General features: G+C 38.4%; 2 protein-coding genes across 6 annotated transcripts in view; one reads left to right on the forward strand and one right to left on the reverse strand.

Annotated features, from left to right (window-relative positions):
* TUBD1 (tubulin delta 1) overlaps positions 1-5,123 on the reverse strand; it is a 28,936-nt gene extending 23,813 nt beyond the window's left edge. Inside the window, exons 1-4 of one of the 2 annotated variants that reach the window (XR_006653011.3) lie at positions 4,918-5,123; positions 4,015-4,230; positions 1,637-1,784; positions 385-601 (exon numbers count right to left, since the gene is read on the reverse strand). Coding sequence is in view for 1 of the 2 variants with exons in the window: in XM_045182389.2 (XP_045038324.1) it covers positions 385-601; positions 1,637-1,784; positions 4,015-4,186 (537 nt within the window). In the remaining variant the exon portion in view is untranslated. The remainder of the gene's footprint in view (positions 1-384; positions 602-1,636; positions 1,785-4,014; positions 4,231-4,917) is intronic. The other variant, XM_045182389.2, reaches the window with a different exon arrangement.
* A 203-nt stretch (positions 5,124-5,326) lies between these two features.
* Positions 5,327-24,287, forward strand: part of RPS6KB1 (ribosomal protein S6 kinase B1) — a 41,045-nt gene continuing 22,084 nt past the window's right edge. The window contains exons 1-4 of one of the 4 annotated variants that reach the window (XM_045182123.3): positions 5,327-5,542; positions 16,071-16,120; positions 17,126-17,246; positions 18,496-18,564. In XM_045182123.3, the coding sequence (XP_045038058.1) occupies positions 5,402-5,542; positions 16,071-16,120; positions 17,126-17,246; positions 18,496-18,564 (381 nt within the window). In that variant the 5' untranslated portion in view covers positions 5,327-5,401. Of the gene's footprint in view, positions 5,543-6,014; positions 6,135-16,070; positions 16,121-17,125; positions 17,247-18,495; positions 18,565-24,287 lie in introns of those variants that run through there. The other 3 variants (XM_045182122.3, XM_024573398.4, XM_024573399.3) reach the window with 3 other exon arrangements.

Genomic DNA, 24,287 nt, shown 5'->3' on the forward strand with positions numbered 1-24,287 from the left:
CCTGTATGTAGTAAGGCTCCAGTGAACAGTGAGCACTACTATCACGCTTTCTTCCTACATCATTTCCAAACCGACTTATCTCACCCCCATTTTATAATTTCTCAAGGTTCCTGCTGTCTGTAGCCAGAGGGATTAACCCAGGAATGGGTTCCAGAGAGAAAATGCACAACTGTCTTCCTTGGAATTTTTAAAAACAAGGACTCCTCATTTGTTTGAAAAAGTTTGAGCAAAGTTAAATGAATTGTTCATGCAAGTATCATGTTGCATAACTCCTGATGCAGTAACTTAACATTTCCAAAGAGAGGGTCAGATCAATCTTTCACCTACATTCATTTCAACTGCAAAGAATGCAAAATATAAACATTTCAGTTAATGTGTTCATACCTCACCGGTTCCATAAGGCCATATAATGTGATTCATTTTCAAAGAGCTGGAATACTGATCTTGTAAATTCTGTGTAATGAAGGTTCCTAGCCCAGATCCGGTGCCTCCAGCCATACTCATTATGATGAAAAAACCACTCAAAGAGTCACATTTCTCTGCTTCCTTCTGGATTAGGTTCATTACAGATTCTTCATGTCTGGGTCCATGAACAGAGTAACTGTACAGTGCAAAGTGACAAATACAAACACCTTAAAATTTAACCAGAGATATGCAACACAGAGAGAAAGATATAGGATAGAGAAGGCTTTTTAAATCTTTGAAAGTGAACTAATTCTCACGAAAGGCATAAAATGTAAAATACACAAGTTAGCCCTGACCGGTGTGGCTCAGTTTGTTGGGCGTCATCCCACAAACAGAGGAGTCACGGGTTCAATTCCCGGTCAGGGCACATGCCTGGGTTGCAGGCTCAGTCCTTGGTTGGGGCTTTTAAGAGTGGCAACCAATCGATATTCCTTTCTCACATGAATGTTTCCCTCCCTCTCTTTCTCCCTCCCATCCCCTCTCTCTTAAAAATAAATAAATACAATCCTTAACAAAATAAAATACACACGTTTAACACAGTTAACAGGTGGAGTAGGACTGCTAGGAGAGTGAATTTCCTGTGTACAGAAAATTCTCTGTTATAGGCCATTCCTATAGCTGGAGACTCCAATTACCAGACAGCTTTGTAAGTTTATGGTACAACATAACATTCGATACTCATAACAATACTCCTAAGGCAGTGGTTCCTGAACTTCTCTGCACATTCTAATCACCTAGGGAAGCTTTGAAAAATCGCAACATCCAGGCTTCATCCCATGCCAATCAAATCAGAATTTTTTAAGTGAGCCCTAGGCACTGGAATTTCCCAGAGAAGTCCAGGAAATATCACTGCCTCATTGTATTGCCTACTAGCTGGAATACCTGCCACATGAATGTATTATACTGATAATAAGGTAGTTGGCAGAATGAGAGTGAAGTAGAAAACCCTGTTGCAAGGGATCCGCGGTCTCACCATTACCTGGAGCCAAAGCACAGACACATGTGGGACAGAACCAGAGTTTCTCCTGGGTGAAGTCATACCCTAAATCTTAAAACACCAGTTTCAAGGTTGCATGCTTGGTATATCAACTCTGCACTTGTAACTACACTCTCTAGTAATTGACTGTGTAGCTGTATCTAAACTGGAAAAATCATGATGAATTATTCTTACCCATATGCCCAGTTGTTTCCAGAACCCTGTTTTTGACAGAAGCATGAACGCTGGCCGTATTTCCATCGGCCAGACTGGGCAGCCTTTGAGAGCGTTTGATTAATAACTTTAGGTTCCATGTCAACAAGTACAGCCCGGGCAATTGGAACTAGAAATGGGGAAAAATCAGAAGAGTATTTCATATGTCTTATTTGGGTTAACACAGAACAAAAACTTCTAAGTCCTCCCCACCCCCTCGCCGCCCCCAAATCCAAAGGTTGAGGACAGAAAGATTTGTCATACTGGTTAGAAACTGAGGTGGGCAACAGCAGGTATGTGCGGATGGCTCATAACGTCTAACATTCTGCTAAGCAGGCTGAAATCGGTGTGAGCTAAAATGATCACTGGGTCAGGTCTACAAACATCTGCTAAATGCTTACAATGTGCCACGTACTGTGCTGGGAACACAGAGATGAATACATCAGTCCAGCCCTAGAACGACTAGCTGGAGAGATGAAACACATGATCACTGTATCACGTGATGACCCACGGCAAATCCACACTAACAGAGTAGTATATTCCAAGGTAGAAAATACCGTGAGCACGACAAGCAGTTTAGGATTGTTGAAGCAGATGTAGGAGGGGGTAGAAGAATTAATAGATGGAGGTAGAGAGCAGGTAGGGATCAGATCTTGGAAGTCCTTGTATGCAATGCTAAAAAAGCTTGAAAGGTATCTTTTAGACAATGTGAAACCACTGAAAATGTTCAAACAGGGGAGAAACAGATGTCTTTTTAAATACAGCAGTGTGGAGGATAGATGTGATTGACACAACAGTCTAGGCAGGAAAACTCAGAAACCATGTCTTGAAACAGTCCAGATGAGAGAGGGCAAGAGCCAGAACTATGGAAATGACAGTGAAGATGAAAAGTGCAGAAGAGTTTCAAGATTTTTTTTTTTTTTTAAAGACTTTATTTTTGGGAGAGGGGAAGGGAGAAAGGGATAGAAACATCAGTGTGTGATTGCCTCTAGAGTGCCCCCTACTGGGGACCTGGCCTGCAACCCAGGCATGTGCCCTAGACTGTCAATCAAACTGGCGACCCTTTGGTTTGCAGGCTGGTGCTCAATCCACTGAGCCACACCAGCCAGGGCAAGTTAAGCAGATCTTGATGTTTGATGGTATGTGGGCAGTAAGAGCTCAACTTTTAAAGGAAATATAATGAATGCTCCTGGGTATGGAGATGTTGAGTTTGAGGTATACTCGGGAATTGCAAGTGGAGAGGTCCACAAATTAGTCTGCAGCCTGGAAGTGAGGCTAGGCTAGAGATTTGAGTCAGTATTGTAAAAGATGTAACAAATTACGAGAGTAATTGAAATTGTTCAGAGAACTATACAAATAAGGACAGGGGAACCTGAGATGCAACCACTGGAGAAGAAAGATTCAGACACTAAGGTGAAGGAGTTTCAAGGAGGGAATTTTATAGTTAATATTATCAAATCCAATAGAGAAGTTAAGTGAATTAAGAAAAGAGTCAATGGCCCTAGTGGGTGTGGCTCAGTGGATTGAGCTCCGGCCTATAAACGAAATGGTCACCAGTTCGATTCCTGATTAGGGCACATGCCTGGATTGCAGGCCAGGTCCCCAGTGGGGGGCATGCCAGATGTAACCCCACACTGAAGTTTCTCTCCCTCTCTTTTTCCCTCCCTTCCCCTCTCTAAAAAATAAATAAATAAATTTTTTCAAAAAAAGAAAAGAGTCAATGGATTTGGCAACTAGGGTATTACTAGGAACTCTTCTTAGAGCAGCTTCAGTGGTATAGGGCAGAAGCAAGATTATAGCTGGTAAAAGAGTGTTATCCTTTGAGACTCTTAGATGAGAAGGCAAAGAGGTAATAAAGAAGAAAAAAGCTATAATTAAGAGGTAAATTGTTTGTTTTTTAAGAAATATTTTAAAAAATATTTTATTTATTTATTTTTTTAGAGAGAGGGGAAGGGAGGAAGAGAGGGAAACATCAGTGTGAGAGAGAAACATCAATTGGTTGCTTCCTGTACACACCCCAACTGGGAACCAAACCTGCAACCCAGGCATGTGTCCTGACTGGGGATTGAACCAGTAACCTTTTGTTTTGTGGGATGATGCCCAAACAACTGAGCCACACCAATCAGGGTATGTTTGTTTGCTTTTAGATTGGCAAGATCTGAGCATGTTCTTGTGCTGAGAAGGAAGATACCACCATAGAGGCAAAAGTTGCTAATGTAAAAGCAAAGGATGGAGAGCAAAGTCATTCCTTAGTAGGACGGAAAGGGACAGAGTTCAGATGAACACCATCTGCATGGCCTGGCCTTGAAGCAAGCAGCTGGTTATGTCAAGTAAAGGAGAGGACTGTGGACCACACATACCTCCATTTTCCTCCTCATTGAAGAATCTTTCTTTGCACAATGATTGATATGCCTCGTTCTCTCTTTTAGAGCAAAGTCCCTGGGTGCAGTGTGAATCACTAAATAAAGCATCAAACACTTCAAAACCAATCTGATTGCCACACTGACCAAGTTGCACTGTTACTATTGACATGCTGAGACTGAAACTAGGCTTATTTCCTCAAAAAAGTGAGCAACCTGTAATAGAAAAATATAGGCTTTGAGAGACACTACATTACCAATAAATAAAGAATAAAATGCTGCATGTGTTAATATACATCGATAAAAATACATAATTTTAAAATGCCACCTATGTATATGGTGTTATAAATGAAATAGCTTTGTTGGGCATTTAAAACAAAACAGAACAAAATGAATGCTGATTGAAGGAATAGCATACACTTCCAACCATAGAGACCCACAGAACGCAGAAGTTAGCTCAACAATCATACATTTAGTTAACATTAATTTTCTTTCTTCTAAATAATGACTTTCTTTCTCCACCAATAACCTTTCTGGGCTGGTAACTACAGTAACTCTTATAAGAAAGACTTTGTGTTTAGCTCAGGCAGGACGGCAAGGAAAACCAAAGCTGGAAAAACTGGACCAGATGAAATATTACAGCAAGTCTTCACTATTTTTTAACAATGAAAAGTGACAATTTTTTGGTAAATACCTCACACCAGGTCTATGCAGCACTGGAAAGGGCAGGGGCTTTTCAAACTACCCTGCAAACTAGTTATCATTATTCTCATTTTATAGATAAAGAAACTGAGGCTCTGAAAGGTTCTGTGACTTTCGCGAGGCCGCTTAACTCGTAAACAGCAAAGTCAAGACTCGCCCTTTCCCCACCAACCCTAAAAGTTTTCAATTAACCCCACTCACTGACAGCCCCAGGGCCGGCCGTTTCTGTCTTGTTCAAACTTCAGAGAACCTTTTGCTCATGCTCACTTTAAACACCCAAAAAGCTAGGGGAAACGAATGAGCACGTTCCACAAACGAAGAGTTTTGTTGTAAAGTGTTTTTTTCCCTATTCGGAAATGTTAATTACGCATGTTCAATTTCAATTTATCAACTTCAGACACAGTACGCATGCTCACTGTCCATCAAGCGCTTTAGCTGACAATGCGCATGATCTAGCTCCCTTGAGCGGCTTCGGAAGGAGTTCTGCGCATGTTTCTGCCAGTACCTGACTCCTGGCGTTAGTTCTACGCATGTTCATTGCCCACAGTTTGGCTTCACAGAACCCTGTACGCATGCTCTAGCGCTGAACTTGAGGAGCCAGTCTAAGGCCTAAGCGCAGACGCACTGAGCCCAAGCAGCCAGTGATGGCGGCAGCGGCGGCGGTGGCTGTGGCGGGTCCGGGCCCATGAGGCGACGACGGAGGCGGGACGGCTTTTACCCAGCGCCGGACTTCCGAGACAGGGAAGCTGAGGACATGGCAGGAGTGTTTGACATAGACCTGGACCAGCCAGAAGACGCGGGCTCTGAGGATGAGCTGGAGGAGGGGGTGAGGCCCGGGGTCCCGGGGGACCGGAGGTGACAGGGCCGGGGCGGCGGCGCGGGCCCTGGAAGCCCGGCGCATTCGAGAGCGCGGAGACCCAGGGGGCGCGAGTAGTCTCTATAAGCAAAAGCGCCGCGCGGCCGCAGACGGGAGCGGGCGGGGAAGACCTGGCCCTAGGTGTGAGGCCGCTGCGGGGCTCGCAGGTGCAGGTTGCGTCCCTAGCCCCAGATCTGCGCAGCCCGGAGCAGTCTGTGGGGGGAGAAAGGGAGCGTGATCGATTCCTCCAGCTGTTGGACTTGAGTGTGGCGGGCGCGAGTGGTGTAGCGTGTGTTGGGGATAGGGGGACTGCGCTTGTTGGGTGTCCTGTAAGTGCAGGTGAAGTGCGGAAGGGTTTCCCTTGGAGTGTAAGATTTCAAGTATTAAATCTTCAGACCTCCCACAACCACCTCTCTTCTCGGCCTGTCGCTTCTCTCCTAGGAAGCGCTCAGCTGTTAGAAGTGACAGCTGAAAACTTCTGTCGGGAGTAGCGCTGCCGCTGCTGTTACGGCCACCAGGAGTTTTATTTCGGGAGCAAGGGGGCTCTGCTGCATCTTCCAGGGTTTGTTTGTTTGCTTTTTTTTTAACCCCCTTCCGTGTGACTTTTTTTTTTTAAAAAAGCATTTATAACGACACACGGCATTTGTAATTTACTTTTCCCCCAGTTGAAGATGTCTACATTTTTTCAAAATATTTTATGTAATTTTGGGGTGGGAAAAAACCCAGCGTTGACAGCTGTGATTTGACTTGCCAAAAATAAGTTGCCTGAACTGAGACTTGTGAATGGTGGTGTGAGGGCTCTCCTTGCTGTAATCTAGGGTGTTAAATTTAGAATTGTTTTTCCTAATGCACAGCTTGGTTTTACCTTTGCTGTCTTAGTAGTTTGTCATTCTTCATGGAATATTCTTTTTTCAAGATAAATTTATTGAAATATCACAAATTATACCTTAAGTTCAAAATCGGTGTTGTCATACGGAATCACTGACTCTGGGCAAATCCTCGTGATAATTTAGATTCTAAACTCCGTTCTTTGGAAGAGTACATGGGGTAATGACTGATGTCTGGTGTTTGCTCTAACTGCATAAGGTGCTTCTCTTTCTTTCTCTCACCTGGTTTTTCTCTTTTGGCAAGTTGTGCCCTGCTTGTTGACAAAAGATTGAGATGCTATATATAAAGAACTCTGAAAACTTTAAGAAACTCAGTTGGTTAAAATAGCACTTTCATAATCAAGTGAGTCTAAATCAACATTACAATTTGGAAGGTGGATATTGAGATGTGTACTTTAAATGTCTTTTCATATGTAATTCCAGTTAGCCTTTTAATGGAACATATGATACACTGGATACAACTTGAAACAAAATGGGATTACTTTTGTTACATATAGCTTGCTCTTGTCAGTTACATTGGCTCCATATGGTAGTGGCTTTGGAGCAGGGCAGGGGAGAAAACTTGATAGGAAGGGTGTTTTATAAAATCTTCATTAGTTGAACTGATAGAATTTCCAGACCACTGGTTTATCAGAAGAGTTTAAAGGAGTTGGCAGTAAAATACTCTGTTAAGATACCTGTAATGAACTAAAACCTCATTGGTTTTGGCCTACCCCTGGACATTTGTTTTGTTTGGTATAAGTCAGTAGGATTGTGAGAGGTGTGGAAGAGGAGGCTAGAGAAATTGGTAGAAATAGGAGAGAGAAATATGGCCACTACTTTGGGGAGAGGAACATTGGGGAAAGAGCAAAGGTAATTAGAGAATTTTGAGGAAGAGCTTTAGCAAAATACGAGGTCTGTCCAGAAGGTATCCAGCCATATAATATGAAAAATAGAGACATTTATTGAAGATGACACAAGAAACATTGTATATAGGACAATGACACCTCAGACCCCTTCAAAGTAGGCACCTTGGGACCTCACACGGTTCCAATTGCCAACAGCCGCCCTGTCATATTTTCCTGAATCTCATTGAAGGTCTGAAATCTCTTCCCTTTCAAAGGTGACTTTAGTTTTGGGAAAAGCCAAGAGGTCACAGGGAGCCAAATCTCAGCGATAAGGGAACTGAGTCACCTGGGTGATTTGATGGTTTGCCAAAAAACTGCTCCAGCCATGATGCATGAGCCGGCATGTTGTCGGGATGAAGCTGCCAATCACCAGTTACCCATAGCTGTGGTTTTCTGAATCATCCAAATAGTTCCTGAGGAGGAACATTCAAGCTTTATGCAAACTTTGATACAGATTCGTTGTTCTACTTGCTGTCTTTTTTTTTTCTTTTTTTTTGAGAGGGTCTTGCCTAAGTCTGGATTTTCCACAGGTAATAATGGCACTTAGGTGAGGGCAGTTAAGCTAGGTTATGACTGGTGAGGAAATAATTCATAATAACCCCACACTCCACTTTGTAGTCTATGCTACAGTGTGAGGCACTGAAATATAAAGATACTATTTTGGCTACTATCTATATTGTCCCTAGTTTTCTTACCTCTTTACTTTCAAATATTAGACCAACTAGAAAGAACATAAGGCCAGAGGGATTGCCCTCCAAATGGTCAAATTTGGGAGTGTGGTGTATTTTCCATTATTAAATCCTTATAGTGGGAGTAAAAATTGGTACATTTCTAGAGAGCAAGTTGACAATATACAGTAACATTTTAAATGTGTACGCTATTTTAAATGTGTAGCTATTTTTTTCAAAGAAATTATCCTACAGAAATCATCACGTAAACATTAAAAAGACATTGTTGCAGAAATATTTTTAGTAGTGAAAAAATTGAAACAAATGTTCATCAATAAGTGATTGGTGAAAGAAATGATGATATACCCATTTGATGGAACATAATTAAACCTTTAAAATGATAACGTGAATCTATTACTTTTTTGGGGGTGAACCTGGGCTTTTTCCAGGCCCAGCGGTATTTATTTATTTATTTATTTATTTATTTAATCTTTATTGTATTTTTTTCCCATTACCATTTGGTTCCTTTATACCCCCATCCCCTTGCTCAGTCATATGAATGTGACAGCCACACAGTACACATGCTCACTTAACATTGTCCACCACCCCCACTGACTAGTACAGTGAAGTCATCATTGTTCACGCATGTGCATTCCAGTCCACTCTCCTTGGCTGCCAGGTTAAATCAGTGCTGCACAAATGGTTCTCGTTATGTTAACGATGGATGGACTTTTTCTGGACAGTCATATATCTTACTTAGAAATTTTCTTGGAGTTGAAAATGTTTCTTTTGAGGGTGTTATTTTAAGAGGTGCCTCAAGGTAGAAAAGCAAAAAGACTTGGTGCGGGATTGGGTTGGCCACCCAAGGAGATTCAGTGACGTTAAGCTTCCTCTAAAATTTAAATTTTCTGAAAAATGAGAGAAGCTTAGATTTTTAGAAAATCAGGCTATTGCGAATTTATAATACTAGCCCTGACCAGGTAGCCCATTGTCCCGATTTGTCACAAAGTTGCAGGTGCGATCCCTGGTCAGGACATATAAAAGAATCAACTAATGGCCCTGGGCCAGTGTGACTCAGTTGGTTGGGCATTGTCCTGCAAACCGAAAGGTCCTGGGTTCAATTCCTGGTCAGGGCACATGCCTGGGTTCCAGATTCAGTCCTTGGTTGAAATATGTATGGAAGGCAGCCAATCGATGCTTCTCACAGCAATATTTCCTCCTCTTTCTCCTTCCCTTCCCCTCTTTCTAAAGTCAAAAATAAAAATAAAAGGAGCTATTCAATTAAAAAAAAAGAATCAATCAATGAATGCGTAAATAAGTGGAACAACAAATCTCCCTCTCTCCCTCCTATCTCCCTTCCTCGTTTCCTCTCCCTTTCTCTCTCTCTCAAAAAAAGACTTTATAATATAATTATATTCTGACGATTTATGAATATATAACCTTTAGTACACGAACTTTTTAAGCATTGGTGCATATCAAAGTAGCCTCACTTCTTCATTTTATAGTAGAAAACTGAGGCAGAGGCCAGAGAGATGATTGCCCAAGACCACGCAGATAACTAGTTGTAATGTCTTCTGACTCAGATCAGCAAACTTCACTGCACAGCTTCTTTCTATTTTTTATTGTATGTTTTCCATTACCATTTAGTCCCCTTATACCTCCCACCCCCCAGCAATCACTACTCTGTTGTCCATGCCCGTGAGTCCTTTTTCCTTTTTGCTCAATCCCTCCACCCCCTTGCACAGCTTCTTCATTGCATTTACTAGTCTTGTTCATAATGTGTTTTCTTTGTGGTGTGCCAAAAGTGAATTCAAATCCTTCCAGCCATGCCCACTGACTCTGCGACCTAGAATAAATTGCTTAATCTGTGACGTGCTTTTATTCCTCTAGAAATGAGGATTGCGTGAGATAAAGTGTATAAAGTACTTTTAAACTGTCTTGGCATATTAAGCATTTAGCTAATTCATGGAAATATAGCTTGTCACTGTTACACATTGCCGAGGAATCAATCATTCAAGTTTACTCTCATCTCCGCCTAGAGATTTAATAATAAATGCAGTTATACTAGAGGCTGCATTTATAGGGCTGTAGTATCTTTTTTTTTTTAATTAAATGATCGGTGCTATTTAGAGATACATTTTTTAGGTATGTTACACTCAGTGAATCTGTATTAGTAAATATATGTATTTACGTAGTGTTGTTAATTCTTTAGTGAGTAAAGGATGAGGAGAGTAATTTAATATGTTTATGGATAAAGTTGAATGTTTGCTACCTAACTAAAAAAAGACCCTGATAGAATACCTCAGGGGACTGACTATTATAAAACCAATGGATAAGAGATTTTTTGGGGGGGTGGGGGAGGGTAGGTCTTTTTTATTTTTTATTTTTATTTTTCTGGTGATGGTATAATTTAGAGACAGTGAGTTGAAACTATGGGAAAGTTTTCCCATAGAGATTTTCATTCGATTATGAAAATGTTGGAAACCTCTGCTTTCTGTGGAGACACAAAATGAAAAGAGTAATAGAAAATTGTAATGGAATATTTAAAATTCTTAATTTTTACTCTACTAAATAAAAATCTGAATTAGTCACAGAGCTTACTGCATGAGTTTCAGATTGGGATATCAGGTTTTTATTGAGCAAAAAGTTTAAAATTTTTTAGTGCCTTGAAAACCAAAGTGCTATATAGGTAGCATACATTGAAATATTAATGATTATGAAAAATTATAGAAAACTCATTATCATTGCTTATCTTGCATTGTAGTGGATACATACCATGAAACACTTTATTTTATTTTTTATCTCTCTAATTGAACTTACTGAGGTGACACTGGTTAATAAAACCATATAGGTTTCAAGTGTACAGCTCTCACAGCACGTCTGCACACTGCACTGTGCACCCACCACCCACAGTCAGCCTCTTTCCCCCACACCTTCCACCTTTGCCCGCCCACCTTTCCCTCTGCCAGTCACCATACTGGTGTCTGTGTCTGCTTTTTGTTCTGTTTCTTGCATAATCCCTTCACCTTTTTCACCCAGACTCCCAGCCCCACCTCCCCTCTGACAGCTGTCAGTCTATTTTCTGTATCTGTTTTGTTACTTTATTTTATTTATTAGATTACTCATATAAGTGAAACCACATGACACTTGTCTTTCTCTGACTGGTCTATTTCACTTAACTTCATACTCTCCGTATTCATCCATGCTATCACAAAAGGTAAGATTTCCTTCTTTTTTACAGTTGAGAAGTATTCCATTGTGTAAATGCACCACCACTTTTTTATCCACGTGGAATTGCTGGGTCATGAGGCCATTCCATTTTTAATTTTGGGGAAACTTCGTACTGTTTCCACAGTGGTTGTACTAATCTGCATTCCCACCAACAGTGCACAAGGGTTCCCTTTTCTCCACATACTTGCTGATACTTGTTTGTTGATTTTTAAAAAAAGATTTTATTTATTTATTTTCAGAGAGAGGGGAAGGGAGGGAGAAGGAGAGTGAGAGAAACATTGATGTGCAAGGGAAACATCAGTTGGTTGCCTCTCTCATGCCATCCACTGGGGACCTGGCCCACAACCCAGGCATGTGCCCTGACAGGGAATTGAACCAGCAGCCTTTCAGTTTGCAGGCCAGTGCTTAATCCACTGAGCCACACCAGCCAGGGCTGTTTGCTGATTTATTGATGACAGCCATGAGGTGATATCTAATTGTGGTTTTAGTTTGCATCTCTCTGATGATTAGTGACATTGAGCATGTTTTTATATGTTTATTGGCCATCTGTATGTCCTCTTTGGAGAAGTGTCTATTCAGGTCCTTTGCCCACTTTTTTAATTGTACTGTTTATTTCCTTGGTGTTAAGTTTTATAAGTTCTTTATAAATTTTGGAAATTAACCCCTTCTCAGATGAATCATTGGCAAATATGTTCTCCCATTTGGTGGGTTGTCTTTTCATACGATCGCATTGATGGTTTCCTTCGCTGTGCAAGAACTTTTTAGTTTGATGTTGTCCCATTTATTTATTTTCTTTTGTTTCCCTTGCCTGAAGAGAAACATGAGAAAAATATTGTTACAAAAAATGTCTGAGATTTTACTTCCTATGTTTTCTTCTGCGATTTTCTATAAGGCATTTTTAAAAAGCTCAAGATTTTGGGCAAAGTTTTCCCCTTTTTCCCAATTCATCTGAATTACTGAATCTTATTTTATAAGGAAATGTCTGTGAACAGCAAAGCAAATGGATAAATGATTTAATGAATATCTGGATTAAAAATATTCACTGATTCTGTAACTATTTAAATTTTTATAACGTGCTTTCATTGGGACTTGAGGCATATTTACTTGAACTTTATGCAATTTTCATTGAAAACTCTGCAAATGGTCATTCTGGTGGGCTAGATATTTTTTTGTTTTGTTTTTTTAAAAGATTCTGTTTACTTTTAGAGAGAGGGAAAGGGAGGGAGAATGAGAGGAAAAGAAACATAGATGTGAGACACATTCTGACCTGGAATCAAACTGGTGACCTTTTGGCTTGGGTAAAGACTCCCACTCCGCTGAGCCACACCAGTCAGGGCCTGGTGGGCTGGTTTGAAATAGTGTATCTTGTTAGTACCTTAGGTGAGCATGATTCCACTTTGTCAGTCATAGTGGCACACATAAAAAGCACTGGTTGAGTCATAAAGCTTAAAGCAGCAGAAAAGAAAATCTGAATAAAGAGATTGCTATGAAAGAGTTGTCAGTATTTATTATGTAATGTATTATGCTTCTGGTGTGAGACTGTTCTAAAAGAAACTTAAATAATGAAAGAATTGTGCCTCAAATGCTTTTGCTCCAGAAAGTAACGGTAGGAAGTTCTAAGCACAGATGCAGGTGGTAATACAGGCCTGGCCAGCTCCGGAAATGAAACATAGCCGTGGGGCATGTATTTATAGGTGGCTTCAAAGTCATGGTTCAATGTTAACTACTCTGTGGTCTTTAATTTAGAATTAAGTAAAACTAACATTAAAGAAAAAAATTATGTAATAATTATTTTATTATAGCTGAGAGAAGTTAGTCTTTTGTCTTTAAAGTGACACCATTGTAGGTTGTATGAAGCACCAAAAACGAAACGAACAACAACAAAAAAAACTTTTAGCCATAACCACCTCAACCCCCACCCCCACAAGAAACTGTATCAACTTGAAATTGCAAGAGTAGTTTTTTCTTGATACTGTCGAATCCATATGCTTCATCCTAATCATGAAACACACATCTTTAGGGTTAGATGTTATCTTGACTTGTTCATGCTGTGAACAACTTCCGTCTGAAAACTTGTTTGGGGTATTTCAGCATTTGTCCTGTAAGTTTTCATTACTTACTACTGACAGTAGTAGAAAACTACTGTCAGTTTTCTTTGTGTATCTTGACTGTGTGCTGGTACCTTTGAAGAGAGATGTGTTCACTTGAAGATTTTTTGATTCAATGTAAAATATTCATTAAAAACTTCTAATTTTATGGAGCCTATTTTCAATTAAGCAATATCCTTATGTATAAATTTTGAAAGAGTTCATAATCAGACTATATTCAAGAATGCTCATTTTAAAGCTGTAATTTTAATATTAATATAAATGTATTTCTGATACCAAGTTATTATTTTTACAATTCAGTGACTTTTAGTATATTGATAGAGTTGTACAACCATCACCACAATTTAGTTTTAGAACATTAAAAAGAAACTTTGGGTTCATTCCTCATGGCCACCCTAAGCCCTAGCAACCACTAGTCTGTTTTCCATTTCGATAAATTTGCCTTTTCTGTACATTCTACATACATGGAATCATATCATACATGTGGCCTTTTGTGTCTAGCTTTTTCACTGAACATGATGTTCTTGAGGATCGTCTATGTAGTGGCATATATCAGCACATCATTCCTTTTATGGCCAAATGGTATTTTGTTGTATGGATCAACTACATCATATTTGTTAGTTTACCAATTGATGTCCACTTAAGTTGTGCCCATTTTTTTGCCATTGTGGATAATGCTGCTGTGCACATTTCTACCCAAGTCTTCGCAGAATATATTAATTTTCATTTCTCTTGAGTGGAGAACTTGGGGTAGATTTGCTGGATCACGTGGTAACTCTAATTTTTGAAAAGACTGCATGTTTTTTAGAGAGGGGAGTGGAGTGAGAGAAACATTAATTAGTTGGCTCTCGTACACCCCCAACTGGGTACCTGGCCCACAACCCAGACATGTGCCCTGACTGGGAATTGAACCAGCAACCTTTTGGTTCACAGGCCAGCACTCAAGCCACTGAGCCACACCAGACACCAGGCGGGGCTGCCTAACTGTTTTTCCAAAGTGGCTATATGATTTTACATACCCACTAGCAGTGTATGAGGGTTCCAGTTTATGTACATTTTTGCTGTACTTGGTATTTTTCTGTCTTTTTAATTAAAGCTATCCTAGTGGATATGAGTTGGTATCATAGTGTAGTTTTGGTTGGCATTTTTATTATAGCTAATGATATTGAACAACTTTTTATGTGCTTATTGGCCATTTGTATATCTTCTTTGGAGAAATACCTGTTCAGATCCTAACCCAGTTTTTAAAAATAGGGTTATCTGGTTCTTCATATATTCTTTATATATTCTTATTCTGTGGATTTTCTTTTCACTTTTCTAGATGGTGTCTTTTAAAGTACAAGAGTTTCAATTTTTGAATGAATCAAGTTTGTTGATTTTTTCCCCTTAATCGTTCATGCCTTTGGTTATGTGTCTGAAGAAATCATTGTCTACCCAGTGATCATGAAAATGTACTCCCTCCTGTTTCCTCTAAGAATTTTATAGTTTTAGCTCTTACATTTAGGTCTGTGATTTATTTTGAGTTATTTTTTGTGTATTGTGTGAGGTAGAGTCACAATTAATTTTTTTTTCGTGAATATTCAGTTGTCCCAGCACCAATTATTCAAGATTCTTTTTCCCATTGAATTTTCTTGGCATCTTTGTCAAAAATCAGTTGACTGTAAATGTAAGGGTTTATTTCTGGGCTCTCAGTTCTATTTAATTGATCTATATGTCTGTGTTACGCCAGTACCACACCATCTTGATTGCTGTGGTTATGTAGTACATTTTTGAACCAGGAGGTGTCAGTCTTCCAACTTTGTTCTCCTTTTTCAAGATTGTTTCGGCTGTTTTGGGTCTCTTGCTTTTTTTTTGTATGAATTATAGGATCAGCCTGTCAATTTCTGCAAGAAAGGAACCTGGGAATTTGACATGATTGAGTTGAATCGGTAGACCAACGTGGGTAGTATGGCTATCCTTAATAAAGTCATCTGATCCTTGAACATGGAATGTCTTTTGATTTATTTAGGTCTTCTTCAATTTCTTTCAGTAATATTTTATAGTTATCAAGTGTACAAGTCTTACACTTCTTTTGTTAATTTTTTTCTAAGTATTTGATTCTTATCGATGCTGTTGTGAATGGAGCTATCTTAATTTTATTTTTGAATCATTCATTGCTGGTATACAGAGATTAATTAAATTTTGCATTTGCTTGTACTATAGCCAGAATAAATGTTTGGCCAGCATGACTCCTAACAATTTGAGAGTGTTGCTTAATTATTTTTCTTTGATCAGCTACATTGACCATTACAATCTCTTGGACTGGTCGTGATTAACTTAGGCTTAGTTAGATTGTAATTATATGAGGTTTATCTTAGTCTTGTATATCAGAATAGCACTTCGTATAAAACATTGGATTTAGTAACTCAGACTTAGAATGTACCTTCCATGTCATTATACATAAAATATATGTAACTTTTGAAGGAAAAAGTCGCCTGGTTTTATTTGTAGGTCATTGATGAATAGTATCTCTAGCTTAGTTGTCATGTGAAATTCCAAGTGAAATCTCTATAGTATTTTTTGTATACATCACTAACTACATTTGCCATTGAAAGTATAGAGAATTTTTAGTCTGGTTTGTTTCATTTATCCTCCTTCAGTAATGGGGTGAAGCATTAAACATTTTTATTTTATATTTATGAGATTATTTATCTTTATAACTTTAACATATTTTTCAGGGTCAGTTAAATGAAAGCATGGACCATGGGGGAGTTGGACCATATGAACTGTAAGTGTATATGAAAATATTTCATTGTGCTCTCTTGTCTTATCAGTAGGTTTATCAACTCTAGTTCATAGCCACCATGTGATTCCGGTGAACTGTTCTTAAATATCTAGTCATATAGAGAGAATTAGTTTATTGAGTTTGGCATCAATATAGTAAGGTACCCAGGGTTTTGAGATCATGGATGAATTTTGACAAAGAGATCTTCATTCAGATTCAGAGTACACGAAATATGAGTCTGAATGGGTTAGGAATTTTCATTAGTTTAGCAGAGAACCAGTTTTTCTTACTGAAAAATAAAATTGTTAGAAATGCCCCTAGGAGTCAAATGGTTCTTGTTTTGCTTATAACATACCAGTCAAACCGAGATTTGTGCAGTCTAAAGTATTTTTAGGCATGCACCATTGGAGGACTATGGTGGTTAATCTGCTCTGTACCCTAACCCTTGGGTTGAGAGGAGGCTGAGATCACTCATATAGAAAGCTGTTAAGTGACTGACAAAATTGCCACCCTTTCGGAGTTTTTAAATCACATTCATAGTCCATATGGAAAGGTGTGTGGATATATTTTTGTAAGCAGGAATTTATGCAGCATAAAGATGTGAACTCATTAATGTACTTTTAGAATGCTCCCAGGTTTTCTGCTGAGGTTGGATAATACCTGATCTTATAGACATTTTGAATGAACTAAATTTGAATAACTAGGAGTTTTTTTTCCTTTGTCAACTTTTTCTAATTTATCTTAGTTTGGGGGTGCTTGATGCTTATGAAAATAAATACTGGCCAGCACATTATGTAAACAAACAGATAAGTAGGCAGTTTGTCAAGCCTCCCTAATCTCGACCTACCAATCATTGAGTCATTATGTTTCCTTAGAACACAGATACTAAGTTTGTTATCATGTACTTTTTTCGTTTTACTAAATTAGATTACATTTCTCTTTCTAACAATACGCTGAAAGTAATTTAACTTTTTGCAAACTTACTTTTGATTTTGCTTTTCTCTCCAGTGGCATGGAACATTGTGAGAAATTTGAAATCTCAGAAACTAGTGTGAACAGAGGGCCAGAAAAAATCAGACCAGAATGTTTTGAGCTACTTCGGGTACTTGGTAAAGGGGGCTATGGAAAGGTAGGAAGTATTTTTGAAATGAGAGCTGTTGTCTGTCTCTGGTCGATTGCTATTTTGCATCCTAGTTTCAGTAGTCTTCTTCAGTCTGTTTGCTAGCTATCAGCAAAGGATATAATCACTTACCCTGTATTATTTGAGAAATGTACAGCAGTTTCCTTTTTCTACCACCATATACATTTAAGCCTGGCACATAATTGGCACTTAGCCAATATTTGTTATAAATGTTATATTATTTGTTATAAATTATTACAATATTTGTAATAAATAGCAACTGTTCCAGGTAAAGTCTGTTATTAGAGGATTCATTTCTTCCCTTGGTTTTAATACCTTCTATAGGTATCCTCTTAAAACAAACAAATCACTCCTTCCTTTCAAGAGGCCTGGTACATTAATACGTTACTGTTGTCCATTAATCTGAATTGGTTTTCTTTGACTTAAAAGTATCTAGAGCAACAGTTAGGGAAGTTGATGAATATAAGAGGGGAGAAGAAAAATGAATAGAACTTCTCAGTTTCATAGTTTTTCCCAAGGCTTTCTAATTTAAGACCTTTGAGTGTTCTACCCAAGACAGTTTATACCTAGCCATTCTCTATCAAAGTTGGGGAACTCTTTATCTATTGTGTAGTGTTAATTTTCACCAAGCATGACATTTGTGGTATATTCTAAGGCTTAACAACACATTTAATATGTTCTAACCATCCTGAATGTGTAACACATGCACTTTGAGTCTCACATGTTTTAGCTGTTGCATGAAAATGTTATAGCTAGCTATTTTAAGGACTATTTATTTTAAACGATAATTCTTGTCAACTATTATTAAGTAGTTTTATGTAATGCAAGAACACTGGCATCCTTGGAAGAAATATTTTTAAATATTTATGAAATATTTTATAATTTTTAAGTTTGGTATCATGCTCCTGGGAACCCTGATTATAGCTTTTTCTAAGCAAACGTGTGTTTCATGTATAAACATGCAGGAGTCATCACTACATGGTCATTGCCCACCTTTGCTGCCAGACGTCAGCAGACCAAGCGGGGAAGTCCTGTGTTGTGTGACGGATTTCACTACGAACTCTTTAATACAGTCTGCTCTTTTAGCCCCTCATTTTTGCACACAACCCTTCTTGGCACTAGTTTTTATGAGAATGTACACTACTGTGTCATTTATTTCTTATCAATAGGAATGAAAGGAATGTGACTAGCATAGTTTAGACTTTAATAACATACAAACACTTTTATTTTTATACAGGTTTTCCAAGTACGAAAAGTAACAGGAGCAAATACTGGGAAAATATTTGCCATGAAGGTGCTTAAAAAGGTGATTCCTTCCCTCCTCCTTTTCCCTCAAACTGTATTATTAATTGCTATAAAATCCACATTTTGGCCTAAAATTCTCAGTCGAAAAATATTTTTAACACAATCGTAAGTCCTCTTAGAATGTGAGATATGTTTGATTGTTATTATTCCTGTTTTCTCTCTGCTTGGCGAGGGTCCAAAGCAGAGCTCTTCTCTGAGGTAACTCTTCTCTGTTCTTCTCTGAGGTAACTCTTACCTCTTTGTTCTGGTCTCCATATTTCTAAGTAATAAGCATAATCTTCTGTCACTTAACTCAGCAGTTTTAGAATTATATATTGACTTTTATTTGACTCTCTTCACACCTTCTCTCTTCACCCTGTCCTCTTATTTTGCTTCAGTTTTATTGAATCTACGGTTGTCTTCCCATACTTTCCAACACCTCTGTAAAGCACCTTTCAGGCCAGTGTTCCGAGGTCGTACTCATTATTAGATAATCTGTCAGTTGCATTTACTTTCCTAGAGACAGTCAGTCCATAGGACCTGTCTGTGCTGATAGCTCTCTGGGCATATTGGACTTTCTCTTTACCACAGTCCTTAGAATTCTCTTGACTCCTTCAGTGTTGGATTCTTTCTTTCCTGGGTCCCATTATCTTCCTTTTTCCTAGTTTATGCTCTTGTTCCCTTGTTTTGGTGATCACCTACTAGTGGCTTCCTGAGAACGGGTACATGAAGGTAAATTTTGGGGGGAAATATTCCATATTTGAAAATTTCTTTATTATGCCTTCATCCTTATTTGATTGGGTGCAGTTTTTAAGTTGAAAGTAATTTTCACTCAGGATTTTGCACCATTTTTGTCTCATTTTGAATGTTTCTGTTGAGAAGTTCCTTACCATTCTGACTCCCAATCTTTTATAGATCTGTTTTTCTTTGAAGATATTTAAGATTTTCTTTTTTATTTCTGATGTTCTAAATTTTTACAGTGATATGTTTTGCTTTGAATCTTACTTGGTTTATTTTTACTTTTTCAATATTAAAAGTTTTAGTCTTCAGCTCTAGGAAATTGTATTATGATCTGTTTGATAACGTACCCCTCTACTGTTTTCCTATCTTGAAATTGAAGTTAGTTGGGTGTTGAACCTCCCGGACTGATCATCTGATTTTCACATCTCTTCTGTTTGTTCACTTCCTTGTCTCTGCGTTTACTTTCTGAGACTTTTCTAGAAATTGATTGATTGATTTGGGTTTTAGAGATAGAGAGGAAGGAAGAGAGAGGGAAAAAAACATGGATTTGTTGTTCCTTATACATTCATTGGTTGATTCTTGTATGTGCCCTGATGGGGTATTGAACCCACAACTTTGGCATATTGGGACAATGCTTTAACCAAATGAGCTATCCGGCCAGGGCGTAGAAATTTATTGTGTCACTTTTTTTTTTTTTTTACATTTTTACTTACTTATTTTTAGAGAGAGGGGAGGGAGGGAGAAAGAGAGGGAGAGAAACATGGATGGGTTGCCTCTTGCATGCCTCCAGCTGAGGACCTGGCCTGCAATCCAGGCATATGCCCTGACCAGGAGTCAAACCGGCGATCTTTTGGTTCGCGGGCCAGCACTCAGTCTACTGAGCCACACCAGCCAGGGCTGTGTCACTTTTCTAAGTTCCTGTTTTGTTTGACTTTGATTTAGCCTTTCTCTTCCATGTCAAAGGTCTTCTTCAGATGTCTGGTGTCCTTCACTGATCATATTTAATTGTGGAATTCCGAAAGCTGATCAAAAGTTCTATGTATGTGGCTTCTTTGTAGAGTACTCATGTGTAGAGTACTCAGCAATTGACTGAGAACCTCAAGTATCAATGTCTTAAGGTCTTTTTTCTGGTATAGATTAATTGGTGCTGAGGAAGGTCCTCTATTCTTTTGTCTAGAAAAGCATTCTAGAGCTCGATGAGATAGAGGAGATGGAGATTTCACCTTTCCGCTTGCAGACTTTCATGCAGTCATTTTTATTGATACTTCAGTAATTCACTCTATATTGATCTTTCACTCTCTTTTTTTTCTAAAAAATACACCTTCAAGTGGTGGTTCCCTGGCTCGTTAGTGTGGGGATGGGAACCTTTTTTGGTGTATCTGTTCCTTATACAGACTTTTAGATAATCTCCAGAGAATTCTCCCCATTTTTATTCCTCCACCTTCTGTTTGCTGCAGTCCCTGATGACTCTTATTTTTTCCCCTTCCTTTCTTTTTATTTTTGCCTCTAGTTTTTGAGCCCTGCTAGGATTCTGTAGATGGAATCAATGTCTTTTGAGTTATTCTTCTTGTCACGCATTTAGGTTTGCTCATACCCCACTCTACTAAGTCATGTACTATTGCTTTGGCCCCTTTCTGTCTTCACTTTTTTAAGGTATGAAGCTACCCATGTTTTCTAGTTTTATTGAAGATGGATTATGTGTGTTTGGTTTTTTTGTTCTTTTTATTAAGTCTTAATTTCTGAACAGATCACACTGTCTTAAAACAAATATTAGTAGAAAAATATTAAAAGGTCATCAAAATGACTTTTTAAAAAATGTGTAGGATATTTAACACTTTGGTTTCTATCTTCTTAATTTTCACTTAAGCAGTGTAAATAGCTTCTTTAAAATCTGCGGAACATACTATGGCTACACATTATTGGTGATTGTTTTAGAGAAGCAATTTAGGTATCTTGAACATCAACCTCTGCATTAGCAGGTCAGGATTAACCTGCTATCTGGTTTTCCCATTGGAATCATTTGAGATTAATGATTTTTAATCTAAACCATATCAGGTGTAGAATTAGAGACCATGTAATAATACTTATTTTAGAAATATTAAAAGAAGTACTGCTCAGTATTCTTAAGAGTAATCTGTTCCTTTTGATATGTTGCTTATTCATGCCTGATAATCAGGGCTGAACATAATTAGTCATATTCAGTAATTATATTTTGAGTGAGATACATTCTGACGCAGGTATTTGTAACGAAAAGAAGAGGGTGGTGCTGTTTTTCTCCACTGTAGGTGGGTGGGTGTGGTGTATTAGGAAATCCATAGACTTAATTACTGCTAAATGTCAGGCCTTGTTTTTTGGACCCAGGCATCTAAGACCTAACTTACTTGCCTCTCCTTTTACTTAGCTATCACTCCTTCTCACTTTCAGGGTTTTTCTTTCCCTAAGCCTGGCTAGAGAACCAGATATAGTCCCATTTTTCTCTTGATGTCCCTGAAAAAGCTCACTGGAAAAATAATGAAAGCGAAGAGGTTGCTAGGGTTAAGCCCAGGGTTTTAATTCCTAAATCCCTAGGTTAGATAACTCTATACCCCTTCTGAGTTTATTCTGATTTTTTATCCTGGAAGTGATAAAAAATCCTATGTACTAACCCTATGACCTGAGTAGGTGGTGAGAATATACTGCTTTCCGAAAGCCTTGAAGGATAAAGCAGAGTAGAACCAGGGGTCCCCTTTTCTTAAATGAGCTGTTCGTATCTGGACAGTCTGTCCTTATAGGTATGGTCCCATTTGGGTATTTGCTCATGGTGGAGTGTTGAGGAAAAGACTGTTTCCAACAACTATCCCTCTACCCTACTGTTGCAAAAAAAAAGCACTCTGGAAGCAAACTGTTTTTGCCTATGGCATTGGTTTGACCTACACTGTAAATTTTAGAACCTTTGAAAGGCTAGTGGCTCACAGATAGGTCATACTTCTTCCATTCTTTCTTTAATTGAACCAATCGAGAACCTTCAGTGTGCCAGACATGCTGGATACTCGGATTTAGCATTTGAAACAAATACAGTCTCTGCCTCTTACTCCACTTACTGTATAATTGAAGGGAAGTACTGATTAGCTTATTCTTTCAAACAGTTTTTTAAAAAATTGATTTTAGAGAGAGAGGAAAGGCGAGAGAGAAACATTGATTTGTTGTTCCACTTATTTATGCGTTCATTGGTTGCTTCCCATATGTGCTCTGACCAGAGATTGAACCTGCAACCTTGGCCGTATCAGGACGGCTCTCTAAGCAACCGCGCTACGGGCCAGGGCCAAGCTTATTCTTAAAATTACTCTTCTACCCTGTAGTCAGGATCCACACTACTTTGAGGTTTAAGCATATAGCACTCTCATCTTTTATAAGTCTTTTTCCCACACTCCCAGGTCTTGTCATCTCGAGTGTCTTCACTGTCCTTATATTAAATAAGTAATCAGTAGCCTAGCCTTTTAATTCCTTAATGATCTCAATTCTATTGGTTTTCACTTCAGTTCCACTTCAAAGGCTGCCATGGTTGTATCCTTCACCTCTGAAATATTGAGATAAAATAGAAAAATCAACTTTTTTACTTCTTTATTCCCATAATGCCTGGTCTTTGGCCATAAGCCCTTTAGTCTTTTGACCTTTCTGTTTTTTTTTTTCTCAAGTTCTTAGTCTCTTTCTTATTTCATTGTATGCTTTTCCTTTTTTAGTGTATAAGCTATTTAAAAGTTTTGAAAAATTTTTATTGAGTTTATTGGGGGTGACATCAGATAATTCACTTTATTCTGAATTTAGCCTAATCAACATGATCTACCACTTTAGTCACTTGCTAGCTCTGTTGACCTTATATACAGGAAAGTCCTAATCTTAATCAATTTAGTTGTCAGTGCTCCTTTATTGTTGTATCTCAGCTACTGAGCATTACCGGCAGAAATCAGACAAACTTGAAGATTGCTGCTGGGTCAAATTCATAGTCCCCAATTCATTTGGACCCTCAGTACTCACCAAACATTTTTCTGCATGTCCCTAGACAATCCCTAGACAATTCCTTCCATTCCAACTCTTTCTGTTCTCTACAGCTGTACAGCCTTTACTATCCCTCTCTCTATTGGCAGATTGCTTCTCTTTCTGCTTGACGCTGTCAGATGTAGCTCCCTTTGACTTTCTGCGCTGAACTCTACCCTCAATACCACATTAATCTTCATTTTCATCTATCTCTACTTCTTTCTCTCCAGTCTTACTGGGAGATATGTTCCTCCTTTCTAAAGCTAAACCCTCTCTTTATGTTTTGGATCCTATCCCTCTCTGCTTCTTCAGGGTCTTTTCTCTGCCACTTCTCTCTCTCTTATTTATATATATTCATGTCTTTGCCCTATTTAGCCAAACAGATCCTTCCTTCATTCAAGGTCTCCTTGTAACTTTCTCCTTCTTTGTCTTTCACAGCTGAATTTCTTGAGAAGTCATGTTTAACTCTTTTCCCTCACTATATTTTGACTTAATGATTTCTATTGCAATGAAACTCTTGTCCCCTAGGTCACCACCAATCTCCTAATTGCTGAATCCATGATCTTTACATAATTCATCCTTAACCTACCTCTCTGTTGCATTGAAGCTATTTGCTGCATTTTGAAACACTGCTTCTTTGACTTCTGTGATTCTACTTTACTAATTTTTTATCTGTTAGTCCTTTACCTCTCAGACTTTCTCAGAATTACTTATTTAAAAACTTCAAACCTCCTGAACAGTTAAAAAATAATATATCTGTGAGATTTTTAAAGCTTTCCAAAGAGTTGCAAGACTAGTGCAACAATAACCATTGTTAAGTTTGCAATGTTTTCTTTGCCCCTCCCTCTTGTCATTTCCTGAAGATTTTTAATTGATTTTAGAGAGAAAGAGAGAGAGAGAAACATTGATTTGTTGTTCCACTTGTTTACGCCTTCATTGGTTGTTTCTTGTATGTGCCCTGACCAGGTATCTAATCATATCCTTGGCATA

Source organism: Desmodus rotundus, chromosome 9 (assembly GCF_022682495.2).
Source record: "Desmodus rotundus isolate HL8 chromosome 9, HLdesRot8A.1, whole genome shotgun sequence".
Lineage (NCBI taxonomy): Eukaryota > Metazoa > Chordata > Mammalia > Chiroptera > Phyllostomidae > Desmodus > Desmodus rotundus.